Source organism: Hydra vulgaris, chromosome 02, assembly GCF_038396675.1.
Source record: "Hydra vulgaris chromosome 02, alternate assembly HydraT2T_AEP".
Lineage (NCBI taxonomy): Eukaryota > Metazoa > Cnidaria > Hydrozoa > Anthoathecata > Hydridae > Hydra > Hydra vulgaris.
In genome coordinates, this window is record NC_088921.1 from 33,837,144 (window position 1) to 33,851,756 (window position 14,613).

The 14,613-nt window shown below is 28.2% G+C and overlaps 2 protein-coding genes across 2 annotated transcripts; one reads left to right on the top strand and one right to left on the bottom strand.

Annotated features, from left to right (window-relative positions):
- The first annotated feature begins 1,601 nt into the window (after positions 1-1,601).
- LOC136076021 (uncharacterized) lies at positions 1,602-2,387 on the top strand. Its single transcript, XM_065789481.1, has 2 exons — positions 1,602-1,980; positions 2,068-2,387. Exons 1-2 carry the CDS (start codon positions 1,602-1,604, stop codon positions 2,385-2,387), a joined length of 699 nt encoding a protein of 232 aa, XP_065645553.1.
- A 4,670-nt stretch (positions 2,388-7,057) lies between these two features.
- On the bottom strand, positions 7,058-8,271 carry LOC105851018 (membrane progestin receptor gamma-A). The gene has a single exon (XM_065789848.1). The coding sequence runs from the start codon at positions 8,154-8,156 to the stop codon at positions 7,170-7,172; it is 987 nt and encodes a 328-aa protein (XP_065645920.1). The 5' UTR covers positions 8,157-8,271; the 3' UTR covers positions 7,058-7,169.
- Between the last annotated feature and the right edge of the window lie 6,342 nt (positions 8,272-14,613).

A 14,613-nucleotide genomic window follows, 5' to 3' on the forward strand; every position in this document is an offset into this window, starting at 1 on the left:
AGTTTAAAAAAACTTTTCAATCATTTATTAACTGTTTCAATCATTCAACTGATGGCATTGTTAAATTACTTGTTTTAAATCGGTCAAATTAATATTGTTTGTGTTAATCCATGTAACATTAGAGTTTAATTTTCAGGCAATTAGCACAACCAATTTGCATTACTCAGCTGGCACACATACATTGAGCCAACGAATGCAAAGCAAAAGTTTATTTTTATTTTTTGCAATGAAATCTAAACCTGAAAAACTGCAGCTACATACCCCACAGCTGCAATGCACTTCAAGAAGCAATTATTTCATAATTTTTGATACAAGAACTAAACAATAATAAATTTATGATTTTTACTAGCATTTTATGTAATGTCATAAAATTCTTATTTAAAAATACTTTTAAAATCAAGTTTTTCTCCCCGTAAACGGGAAGAAGCAGCTGGTGTGGGAAAGCTGTTACCTATTTACAGTCGAGCAATGCAACTTTATATTCAACCTGCATGAGTAGCGGTGCTTGTTAGCAAAGCCTATCCAGTCAGGCATAATTTCATATATCTCGTTGTAATTTTAGCGCAAAGCACTCTGGGATGTCCTGCCGGACCTCAGAATTTTATAATATAAAGTAGCGAATACTTATTTTTGTATGTACCTAAAAGAATTTCGATCTAAGTTACAACAATGCCATCATTTTGTGCTGCTGTGGAATTAAAAGTGGAAAAAACTGTAAAGATATTTCATTGTTTCGTTTTTCTAAAGACGAAAAAAGACAAGCTAATTCATTTATTATTTATAATAACTTTTTTTTCATAAAAAGTTTATAAAATTATTATTGTAGTATTTTAAAATATATTCTTTTATTGTTTAATTTTTAGATGTAAACAGTGGGTCATCAACTGTCGTAGGAAAGATTTAGACAAAAAAGATTTTGTATTTTTAAACAAAAACTTTTGTTTGTGTAGTAATCCTTTTGAAAATACAATGTATTATTCTACAAATAACGATGGAAAACGTTTGTTACAATCAGCGATTCCTACTATTTTTAACATCCCAAATCCTCCTCCACTTGTTGGTTGCAAAAAAGCAACTTGTTTGATTACCTGTTAGTTCAGATAGTAATTTAGAGAACAAAATGTCTACTAATGAAATAAATTTCAACAAACTTCAAAGGTTACTATTAACATTGCGAGTCAAAAATTCTAGACTACATAAACAAGTTCGACATTTAAAATCCAAACAAAAAACCCAAAAAAACTGTGATGGGTCTATAAAACATATTTTAAATTTATCCCGGAAATTTAAAAAATGTCAAAACTTATCTCCTATACAAGCTAGTTTTTTTAGAAGCCAATTAGAAATGAGTAAACAAGTCAATAAAGGAAAACGTTGGGCAGTCTGTGACAAAGTTTTGGCTTTGCGGATTTTGTTTCATAGTCGTCAAACTTTTAATGTCTTGCAAACAATATTCTGTTTACCAAGTCAAACCTGTTTATTATTATTTTTGTCCCGCGTATTTTCAGATCTTCAAGAAGGGTTTTCTACTCGATTTTTTTCTTTATTAAAGTTACGTTAATAAAGAAAACAATCCACTTGATCATAATGTCAGTCTTGTTATGGATGAAATGTCATTAAAGCAGCATTTAGAGTATGATAGAAGTTCTTACAAGATTTACGGTATGAAAAATGGAAAACTTTTAAATCAGGCTCTTGTAATTATGGTTGGAGGCTTGGCAAATAAATCGAAACAACCAATAGCTTATTTTTATAATAATTCAACAGTATCAACAGCTGACTTGGTTTCTTTACTACCTGAAACCATTTCTAAGGTTCAAGAAACTGGTTTACACATTAGATGTGCAGTTTGCTATCAAGGATCTACTAATATTGCTGCCTTACGTTTGCTTAGGTTTTCCAAAAATTTACCATACTTTCCTAATCCTTCCAATAATAAAAATATTCATGTTATTTTTGATCCTCCGCATTTAGTAAAAAGTATCAGAAATAATTTATGAAGACATAACATTGACATTAATAGTAAAATTGTTTCTTACCAACACATCCAGTCTCTGTATAATTTAGACAAAATAAACTCTGAACGTCTAGCGCTAAAACTAACAGATAGACACTTAGATCCTGGTCCATTTGTATCTATGAAGGTCAAACTTGCCACTCAAGTTTTTAGTAATCAAGTTGCTTCTGCATTATATTGCTGCTCTAATGCAAACTTACTTCCTTTAAGTGTATTACCAACAGCAAGATTTGTTGAACGCATGAATACTTTATTCGATATATTGAGTTCATATAAACTATATGCAGATAAACCAGCTCATTGTGCTCTAACTTTAAAAGGAGAAAGTATTTCTCAGTTGGAAGAGTTAAAGCATTGGATTGAGAAATGAGAAATGGAAATTTTGTAATGTTAGAAGTGTCAAGCAAGTATGTCATGTCATTGGGGTTTAAGTGTCACAATTAATAGTGTTCTAACCTTAAGTAGAGAGCTATTTTCTGAAGGTTTTCAGTTTGTTTGTACTTCTCGTTTTAATCAGGACTGCATTGAGAATTTTTTTTCCATTATTCGAAGCAAAGGTGGTTGAAATGACCGTCCAAATGTTAGATAATTTCGAGCTGCCAATAGAAACGCTTTATTACTTTTATCTATAGAAAAAAGCAAATCCAATAGCAACTGTATAAAGGATTCAAGTTTTGAGACAGGTTTCAATCTAAATGATTTTATGAAGTGTTGTACTCAAACAACCACTAATTGTGGAATTTATGAAACAGAAAATAACATACCTAAAGGAATATCTTATTTTCATCCAGGATCATTTTATAGGTTTACTGGAAAAATTTTAATGCAACCAAAGGATCAAGCCCTTTTACATATGGCTGGATGGCTTATTCAAGTTAGGTTAAGTTATGTCATAGGTGTGCAGATGTACTCTTTCTTAGTTCAGCTGACAATCCATCAGCTTTTATGTCACTAGTTTGTGAAAATGAAACAACTTTTATGAAATTTATTGATAAATATCTTGAAAGAGATGGACTGGCCAAGATTCTCATCAATAAAATTAAAAAAAAAAGTCATTTTCAGTTTTTGCACAATCAACATAAAGAACATGCGCTTTATTTGAAAAAAACATTGTTCTGTTTTTTGTTATTACAAGAATTTTTTATTTCATAAAATTTTTAAATAAGAACAAAAGCCCACCCCATAAGTCAAATTGCAAATTCAAAAATATTGTACGTATTGCCCTTTGATATATTATGATATTATTTTTTCAATTTATTTGTAATGAGACTTTCAATGTAATGAGAATTTCAATTTATTTGTAATGAGACTTATTTATGTTATAATGTATAATATTAATAACTTTTGTTAATGTATAATGTTAATAACTTTTATTTTTAATAAAATAATTTTATGTTCTGAAAAAATTACACTAACTTTATGTTCTACAAAACTTTTTTTGTTCTACAAAATGTTTTTTCCCCATTATTTGTTCTTATTGAAACATTCTAATGGTAATTTTAACAAAACTGATGTATCTTAATGTTACGAATGTGATATCTTTAATACAAAATTGAGATTAGCAACAAAGTTGATTAATTAAAAAAAAACTATTTGTGTTAGTTGCGGAAGAGGTCCGGCAGGACATCCTAGAATGCAATTTCGATCAATTAACAGGAGTTTCGCGAAGTAGATAGGATTTGCTTATTAGTCTGTCCGAGACTCTAAGTTTATCACCTTTTTTGATAAAACACACAACGTCCGGACCAAGCGTTGAAAAAAAACTTCTTTAAACATTTAATAATTGTTTTATAGAACTGACTACCAATATGTTTTGCATGGTTGTAGTTTTGTAATCTGAGTTTGACTAGCAAACTTGTGACGTGAATTTTTTTTTTTTAAATAAAGCACTTATTTTTTAAGTCAACAAAATGTAAACAGTACTTCTGCTAACTTTGTGACCATCTTTATTTAGTTTAATTTGTAAGCTCACCCGATGCTCAGATGCTTTGGTAATTATTGTTTTGTCTTTTTCGATCCATCTTAAAGACCTTTTATAATTTTTAAACAATTTGCTTGATTTTTTCATTTCATTTTCATAATCTGTAATCTTGAAAACGGCATCTTTTTCAGTTGTAGAAACATAACTTATTAAATCTGAACATTTATTCCTCCACAATCGAAAGTCTGTTTAAATCAACGTCTAAAATAAAAATGTCAGAAATGGTTAAAGTTAAATCGATATTTGTATTATCAGAAGTAACTGATGATATCACCACATTCGATCTGCGTTTGTGTTATTAGTTATTATATATCTGGAGTTACCAATTTATTCTGCTATGTTGAGTGTTTTCTTAATATATAAAAAAGTGGTGCTAATTTAAATCTCTAACACCCATCCCTCCCCCCCCCCCCACCTTATCTTTACTACTGATTATGGTAGAGAATTTTATGCTGATTAAAAATCGTATAACAATATGTCTGAAAAGCAACAGAAAATGCTCTAATTTGATGTTGAAGTTGAAAAAATTACACTAAAAATCGCTAATTATCGCCATCTATTTCATTATTAAGTCGTTATTAGGTTATGATAAAATCCAAAGATAACTTCAAAAAAGCCTTGTTTCTTTTAACACTTTGAAGTAAAACTGTTTAAAAATGCATAACGCATCAATAAATGATTGATCTCAGACCAAAACCCAAGCACTCACCCAAACCATGTGCATCTCATTGCGCAAAACCCTATTTGTAAATCAATGCATGTACATTTAATCGCGCCAATCCCTTTAAATATTTTCTAAAAGATTTTCTAAACGATCGATTTCTAAATGTTAACTTTGGTGTAAAACGTTTTTAAAAAACGGCGAATATTAGCGTTTTTTATTGTAATTTTTTACACTTCAACATCAAATTGGAGAACTCTCCTTTGGATTTCAGGTCTATGTTTTTGTATGAATTTTGATCACCATAAAAGCAACTATGTGTCGCAAATAACTATGAAAGTTTTGTTATAAGAATAATTGTATGTTTGTACCAACCACCTGCTGGTAAAGTTAGATCATTTTGGAATTTTATTGAAAATAGTATTTTAAAAACAAAATAATTAAAAAAATTATACATGGCGTGGCTGAAAGTAGTCGAAATAAAAACAAAAACACTCGCTAATCTACCGATAAAACAGTGAATAATATTCTAAAACCGAGCTAAAGCCGAATAAAAATTGCGATAGTAGACTTGCAGTAGACAGTCAAAAGGTTCGAGGTTCAAATTCTCCCTTTGTAATCTTGAGTAGGTGAATTTTGATAAAATAAATATATATATGGGTCACAAATAGAAAATAACATGTTTTAATATAAGTTACGTCACAAATAGAAAATAACATGTTTTAAATAAGAATATACTTCCCTATTGTATTTTTTTTTGTAATACTTGTTTCTCTCTTATTCTTAGTTCATATAAATAACTTAGATAATGTGCCAGTACAGTTAAATCCAATTATGTTTGGAGATGATACAAATCTATTTCTTTAATATTAAACAACTTTACAAACAGAGTGGGCCATAAGTAGGTTACTGAAAAACAATGATTATAGTAACAGACAAAAATAAAATTAGCCAATCACATTGTATGAGTTTTTTAATATATATAAATAAGTTTATAAAAATGCCACTCATTATTAATTTCTATTTTTAGACAATGAGTGGAAACCGCTATTCGTTGGAACAAAGAATGTGGATTGTAAAGAATCATTATTTGTTACAATTTCCAGTCTCAATTAAACGTATTTAGCGTAAAGAATTTAAAATTGGAGCTCCTTCATTATTATGTATTTGTTAATTAGTAGCCAAGTTTGAGAAAACTGGAACAGTAATGGATGCTAAAAGAACAGGACGCCCAGTCAGCGCGACCATAGATGCTAAAAAAGAAGTCAAACAACATTTTCAAGATTGTCTAACCACATCAAACATCGTGGTTCATTGCAACTCCAAATAAGTTGTTCATCATTACGCCGCATTCTCAATAAGCTGAAACTAAGGTCTTATATTCCTAGTCTAGCTCATAAACTAAATGAAGATGACTATGATCGACGTGTCAAATTTTGCGAAAGAATGCTAGCAATTTGTGAACAAAGTTATGACATTCTTGATTCAATAACTTGGTCAGATGAAGCAGTTTTCAAATTAGATAGCTCTGTTAATCGACACAACAGTATTTATTAGAGCACTGAAAATCCCCATAACATTGTGGAAAAAGGTGTCAACAGTCCAATTTTGTGTGTATAGGCAGGTTTAAATGTCAACGATTTAATTGGTTCTTTCTTTTTTGAAGGGATTGCAACAGCTCAAAGCTATCTTTCAATGCTGTCAGACTATCTATGGCCTTCACTTAATAATTAACAAAAGTAAGAATTTATATTACAACAGGATGGCGCTCGGCCACATTATGTTTTGGTAGTTCGAGATTGGCTAGATTTTAATCTTCCAAACAGGTGGATTGGGCGCCACAGAATTTTCTGGGAGTGGCCTGCAAGATCCCCCGATCTCACGCCACGCAACTTCAACTCATCCAATACTTGGATGAGTTGAAACTGCGCATAACAGAGGCTTTTAGAGAAATTTTACCTGAGTTATGTAAAACTGTATGTTATTTGTTTACTGATCGTTGGTCAAAATGTATTGAATTTAACGACCAACAACTTGAACATTTGCTTTGACTTATTTTGACTTTTCTTTATATTAATACAAACTTACTGTTCCTACTAGTTTAATAATAATTTGTATTAGGGAAATTCCTTTAGTGTAGCCTAAAGGAATTCCCCTAACTTTATATGTTAGTACCGTTTTTTAATATTTTTGATTATTTAAAACAAATAGTGATTTATCTTTTTTAGTAATTATAAATAAATAAAAAGTTTAGTAATTTTTCTTTGCAAACAATATATATATATATATATATATATATATATATATATATATATATATATATATATATATATATATATATATATATATATATATATATATATATATATATATATATATAAACACACACAAATACATATACATATGTATAGTTTATTCATATCTATATACATTACATGTAATTTTAAAACAAAAATGTTAAGATGTCATAAAAACTGTTAATGACTGAGGATGAATTTAAAGGTTTTTAATTATTTTGATTTCTTTGGCTGAACCACATTTCCTGACTTGTATTTTGTTGGAAAAAGAATTGCAACTAATAAATTCACATTAATCACAAAAATAGTTGCTAGTAGGGAATAAAAGTAATCTTTCTTTGATTGAAAACCTCGAGACATTTCAATTCTTATAAACTGTAGCTGTAAGTAAGACCCAACTGATAAAAAAATGTGCATTAGGTTATGACTTTGTCCGCAACAATCAAACTTTCCAGGATAAAAACGTTCAGGAATTTTTGTAACGTTTAATATACCTGCCATTAAAAAGAGAGTTGAGTTTAATATAGCTAATTTTAAACCACTTTTATCACAATCTAATCTATTGGTACAAGTTAGAAGACGGTAGCCGTACGGTAGGAAATTCCATATGTATGCACAAATATATGTAAGTGTTCTTATTATATACTTTTTTGACTGCCATTTCATTCTTGAAAAGCAATTTAATAAAGTAGAAGTAATTGAGATAAGTGCGCCAACAATGTGAAAGAGATATGAGTTATTTAAAAAAATATTGTCTGAAAAGAAAGCACTTGCGTAGAAAAAAGTTGCTTGCCCGGAACAAAATGCATATATTGATATTGCCGCATAGTCCAAATAAAAACATTTGTGCCTTGTTTCAACTGACAGTGAGTTAAATGTATGTGCTATGGTACTCATTAGTGTAAATCCAATATTTCCAAGCATGTTGCTTGCTAAAGGCCATGTTTCAACATCTTTTATATCCAACTCTGATTTAAAACACAATACAAATAAAAAAATAAAAAATACGAAAGATACAAAATGAGATAAAATATTGAAAGATTCGTTGCAAGAAAACATTACTGAGCTTTTAACACAGTTTTTAAATGACAAAAATGGTTTTCGGTATCCAGTGATTATAAATGGATCGTGGAATTCCGACAAAACCTCTTCTCTCCGAAGATTAAATAACATATCCTCATCCAAATTTTCGGTTTTCATATCTTAAGTTTTATCTTCAACGTAACAACATTTTTATTTTTTCTTGTAATTGTAATTTTTAAATTTTCTCGAACGTGATATGTATAATTTCTTGCCGTTAATAACTTTTTTGTTTTATATAATTTTCGGAAAACATTGCAAAGCAAAATCTTTGCTTTCTTAATCTGGTAAAAAATAAGATACTAAAACAATGTTGTCTCTAATTAAAATATTAAACTGATTTTAAATTTAAAAAGTGTTTAATTATAATTTTTTATTTTATTAATTTGATTTAAGTATAAATACGATATAAAAAGATACAAATAAAAGATAATTTTAACAAGTTTAGCTTTTAAAAGTTTTTATTTGAAGTTCTTTGATCCTGGTTAAACTAAGTAGTCTAGGTTATAAGTTGTCGTGTTACCGGGTTATAAGTTTGTCCGGTCTACATAAATCATAGAGCATAAAGCTTTTTAAAGGCAAAATGGGGAGAGATGGGATATGGGCGTAGACAATAAGGGGCTTGGAGCTATAAACCACCCGCCCACCCCACATTCTCTTTTTTGTTTGATGCGCCTCTAAATTAAACATATTATTGAAAAATTTGAAAATGTTTTAAAAATTTTTCATTTTTAAATATTTAAAACAATTTTTTTGTTTAGATATTTAGAAACGAAGTAAAATACAAATAATTGTAAACGCACTGATTCTACGCTACTGTTTCAATTAAAAAGATAACTCTTTGTATAGAAATCAATTCGATGTAGTATTGAACTCGTTACAACTTGCATTGCCTAGTGACGCTATCGTGTGGCCGTAAATAAAATCCTTTTTGAAAGTTAAAAGTTTCAGTGTTATTTTGAAATTTATACTATAGTTGATTTCCATGAAAAATATTATTAAACTTGGCTTAGATTTAAATGAAAAATTAGGCCTTAAAGTTGAAAATTTACATTATTTCCAAAATGTGGAAATGTTTTATGAAATAAAATTATTATTTTCTTTTTAAGATTTAACTTTTTTAAATAAGTATATTAAATTTAAATATGAGATTTTACTTCTAGAAAAAAAATTTATCAAGTTTGAATTATGTAAAGCAGAGAAATTTAATCTGAAAATTGAAAATTAAGTAATTTTTCGTTAAAAACTTAAAAAAAAAAAAAGTTAAAAAATTTAAATTTTTTTTATTTCTTACGTCATTACATTTAAATACATATTAATATTCAATTAATAATATTCAGTCTTAATCATCATCTACTTTTTATGTTTCAATTCCTCCTTTTCAGTGATTTTTTCTATACCGACATCATGATGATTTCATCAGATCTTTTCAAATCATCCATTATCTTGTCCGTGTCAATTCTTGTTCTAGTTGTTGTGTTATTTTCTTGATAAATAAACTAGGAAGTCTTTGACTTATAGTTTATTATTTTAGCTAAAGATAAGGAACTAATAATTGGGCCAGAAGTATTCATTTCTTGCCTAAATATATTGAATGGTTTGGATTTTTTTGAACATTTTTTTTTGCATGATTTGCTACATTAGTTTGCAAATTTAGTAGGATCCATAGAATTATTGCAATTGATTGTATCGACACGAATATCGATACGATAAGAATATTGCTAAATCTTATTTTCAATTTTTGTTATCTATATCGAGAACTTTACTTAACATTGCCATATTTGAAATTGCCTTTCGACAAACATTGTCTGCCGTGCTGGTTCCTGCACCTTCAGACTTGGCATGTCCACCTTGTGTCCAAATGCGTCATAAATATTTTTATTTGAGGCAAATTGGTAAAAAGGTACAAAAAAGTACAAACTTGCCAAACTGCATGTCTTTTCTATGTGCTTCAAAATTTTCCTTTTGTTCATTTTAAAAATTCTCAGATGTATGTTTTATAAATGCTTTAAGTTTTACTCTAATAGAAGAATAAGTAGTTGAAATAACTTCTGGATCAGGACAGCAATCAGCTTTCATTTTCTGAATCGACCGGATTAGTGGGATTCAGAAAATGTCAATTTGTCAATTGCTAATTATTTTCTTTAAAAACTTTAAAGACTTTTTTCAGTCTTCATTTGGTTTTGATTTAATTGATAACACTGGCTTTGTTGCATCTATGTTCTTTTCAATTATTTATTTACCGATTAATAATAACTTTTACTGAATTAAAAATTTAATTTAGAAAAAAAGTTTAAAAATAAATTTAAGAAGAAAATAAGAATTTAATAACAACGACTACTGTTGTTATTATTAAATTCCATTATATTTGTGCCTTGTTTCAACTGACAGTGAGTTAAATGTATGTGCTATGGTACTCATTAGTGTAAATCCAATATTTCCAAGCATGTTGCTTGCTAAAGGCCATGTTTCAACATCTTTTATATCCAACTCTGATTTAAAACACAATACAAATAAAAAAATAAAAAATACGAAAGCTACTAATAATACCCTATCCATTGAACCTTTTGTTAGATCTACAGAATTGTTTGCAATTCTTTGTCTAGTTCTACCACTTGTTTCAGAATAATCTTTAGTAGATCTTTCTTTTTTATTACTATTTTCACTTGAAGCTTGAATAAACTTTTCCATTATGACTTTTACACTTGAATAAACTTTTCCATTATGAGCCATCTAGCCAATTTTTCCATGAAGCTCAAATTTATTCTTGGTTCTGCCATGCTTCCTCTCCCAAAATATTTTATGTCTCCTCTGTGTTTTTATTGAAATTAATTTTGGTTCTAATAAGGTTGATTACAGTTTTAGTATTTTCAAAAGATGTATTGTTTCTGTCAATTTTAAGCAATAGTATACGATTCAGCTATTTTGAACTAATACTTTCCAGTTTTATTTTTAAACTAAAATGAATATATGAATATAAGAAGATGAAATTCCTCCTTTCCGACCTAATTACTAAACACCGACCTAACTACTGATAAATTTAAATAAAGATAAAATATCTAATATATTTCCTCATTTCCTAGCTTATAAATTAGCTAGCAAATCATGATCCTTAAAATGAAACTATTATCATTTAAATGATCGTTATAATGATAACTTTAAAAAAAAAATTTAATTCAATCCCAAAAAGGCCTGAATCAATCGCTATTCAGTTGAAAATTACTAGAAAACAAAGAATAGAGCTAAAGAGCAAGAAAGCAGTTGACAGAAGAAGTTGTGGATTGCATGAGTAAAGGCAACACGAAGACAAATTAGAGTTCCTTAAAATTCCGAAAGTCAATACTTTCGGCTTGTAAAGGTCAAAAAGTTGTTAAAAGAAATTTAACTACATTAAAATCAATCTGGTCTAAAAATTCAATTGAGTTATTCTGGAATTGTCTCGAAATCTAAAAGAATTGCTTCAACTGAAAAAGACTTTGCATCTTTATTGCAAAGTACAGCACTGTTTTAAGATTAGGGCTTCTGCATCAGTAGTACCTGAGAGTTCTAGTTTTGATTTTTTCAAGAATAATTAATTGATGAAGTAACAGTTAGTGGTTTAAGATTTAAACAATAAAGATGTTCAATGTCTCAAAAGATAGAACCAGTACTTATAAATGTTTCATCTGAAGGTAGCTCAATAAAAAAAGAAGTCCTTTCTTTCTTTGAAACAGATTTAAATGCTTCAATTCTTCATGTCTAGTTTCAAGTAATGCATGAATCTACTACTCAATCATTAGACACTTTTCAAAAATTGAGTAATTTTTCAGGTAAGATATAAATGGATACACAATAAGCCTCGTTATCATTTATTTTATTAATTTTAATTAATCTGTATCACAAATTCAATAATACACAAACACTGCAATGCGTATTTGTATGTTAATAACGCCTATTTGTATGTATTATGTTTTACAGAGAGTCAATCGAAGTTGAAACGGAATCATTCTCAAAAATCAGGCAACTAATTAAACTTATGTTTTTGATACTAGCAACAAACGCTACTGTTTTTTTTTGTTTTGTTATTAAGGTGCTCCAAGAAGACCTATCGGTCTTATCACAAAGCACTTGCAAGAGAGCCTTGCAAATTGCAAGAGAGCTGCAAGCAACCACTATTAGAGTTGGAAGTTACTGGAGGAGAAAAGATGAAGTTTATAAAGCAAAATAACGATTAATAGAGGACTTAAAAGATTGCAAATTATATAAATTAGGAAAACAAGAAAAAGGTAGCGAATTGTGAAAAATGAATAAAAACCTGGTCAAGAAGCACCATGAATCAAGCACGACAAAACTTATGTATACTGTTAAATACACGCAACAAAATTTAACTGAACATCATAGATATAGCCAATTATTTTTGTAGTTGAAGTGAATACAGAAAAACTGTGTATGGACAGTTTTAACAATAAAACTTGAATTTGCTGTTACATTTATTAATGTAACTTCTTATACGCTTTAAAAATAACTTCTTATACGCTTTAAAAATTATGTTTTTCAAACATAACTTCTTATACGCTTTAAAAATTATGTTTTTCAAACATAACTTTTTATTTTTTTTTGATTTTGTTTAAATTAAAAAGATTTATAGTGTTAGCAATACAGCTTTGAAATCCCTAAAATACGCTAACTCAAACCCTAACTCTAACCCTAACTCTAACCATAACTCTAACACAAACTCTAACACTAACTCTAGCCCTAACTCTTACCCTAACTTTAACCCTTAATTCTTAAAAATAAAGCATATGGCATTATCTCAGCATATAACGCAAAAGTTCTTTATAACTGTGATAAATGTGAAAAGTTTACAATAGCTGTATTATTGTGCTTTTGAGTTTCAAAACAAGTTTTTTTTTAAGTTTAAATATTTGTAAATATATGAAAGTCTATTAAGCTTCGATGACATTATTAATGGTAGATATTTATTTATTGCTTGCATATATTTTTATGTCTAGTTTTTAATTTATCATTAACGTGTCATTTATTTGATTAAGAAAAATGTTTAGTAATGTTTAGTGGTTAAAAAACTATATAAAATAAAGATTTTTAATAACTACTAGTAATGAGGAGGTTTGGGAAAAATTCCATCCTAATTTTAGTTTACTGAATTTTTAGTTTTAAAATTATCTTTTTTGTAATAAAGCAAGTGAAGAGACAAACTCTGTTGATGCTCATGATAAGACTTCAATGTTAACTTTATACTTATATGCTTTTTGTTATAGAAAAAATATATTACTGATTTGACTTGGAAGTTTACCTAGATTGTTAAAGATGACTGTGAAATCTGGCAGTTTGTCACTGCGAGCTGCTGCACAATAATAACTTTTTTATATAGCTTATATTTTGGCAAACAACGTAAGAATATTTTTTATAAGGCACAGGTAGATTAACTTTTCATATATCTTCTTCAATCTGTTATGCTTTTATCTGTTGATGTAAAAAAAAAAGTTGCATATCAGTATGCAGTTAAAAATGACCTAAAAATACCAGGAAACTAGAAAAAAAAAATGAAACAGTTGGCTCTGATGGTTTTATTTGTTCGTAAATTTATCTATTTGTTCGTCTAGTTTTAATTGTACAGTGTTGATGCCTTCTTCATAAACCTTGAAAGTGCGCAGATATAATATACTAACCATTTTTTCAAAATGATTTGATCATTTTGTTGACCAGGAGAAAAAGTACAAAAAAAACGTTCTAGAACACTGTTTTTGACGATACATCAACAAGAAATAATTAAAATTATCTAAAAATAATAAAATTATTATTTAAAAGAAATAAATAGTCAAATAAATCAACTATTTGATTTTTCAAAAACAAATGATTTTGATTTTTGACTAATTGACTATATTCGATTTAGTCGAAGTTGATAGCAACACTAGAAAAAAGAGAGGTAAAGAAAAGAATAATCAAAAAACTTACCCCTTAAGACATAAACCTTATGCTAAAAGCAGCTTATACAACAACCAACTTGTCAAGCAAAGTCAAAAAATACATTAGGAATGATTTTTTTCAAAAACAGTTTTTCATTTCTTATTTTTTTAGTTAAATTACCACAAGTTTTATTAATAGTAAATAATAATAAGTTATGTAAGTTATGCGTTTAATAATAGTAGTTTTGTTAGTTTAGCACCTAAAATGAATCAAAACAACCACTATTCCATTAGATCAAATGAGAGGTTTGCATACACTCTGCCTCGTAAAATAACTAAATACAAAGAATACAACATAACATATCAAAGGCATAAGATATAGAACAGTTTTAAAAACAAACTACTTTGGCATGGTAAAATCAGTAAATTCATTTAAGTTTTATATGAAAAATTTTAAAATTGAGTTTATAATTTAATATATGCACTCTTTTATTAAACTAAATTTCTTTCATGTTTAAGGAAATTTGATGTATTGTCTTTTATTCTTTACACTTAACGGAAATTGTCAATATATGGTCCTGTCGAATTTCACCAAAAAAAGGGTCAACCTAGAACAAATTATTATAAAGACGTGTTATATATTGTTGAAAAGCTTATTTTTAATAAACTTA

Excerpts from the sequence above, each read along its gene's own strand:
- LOC136076021 (XM_065789481.1), top strand. The coding sequence starts at position 1,602 with ATGGATGAAATGTCATTAAAGCAGCATTTAGAGTATGATAGAAGTTCT. Across the intron at positions 1,981-2,067 it reads TCCTCCGCATTTAGTAAAAA|ACAAAATAAACTCTGAACGT; the intron begins GTATCAGAAATA and ends TGTATAATTTAG.
- LOC105851018 (XM_065789848.1), bottom strand. The coding sequence starts at position 8,156 with ATGAAAACCGAAAATTTGGATGAGGATATGTTATTTAATCTTCGGAGA.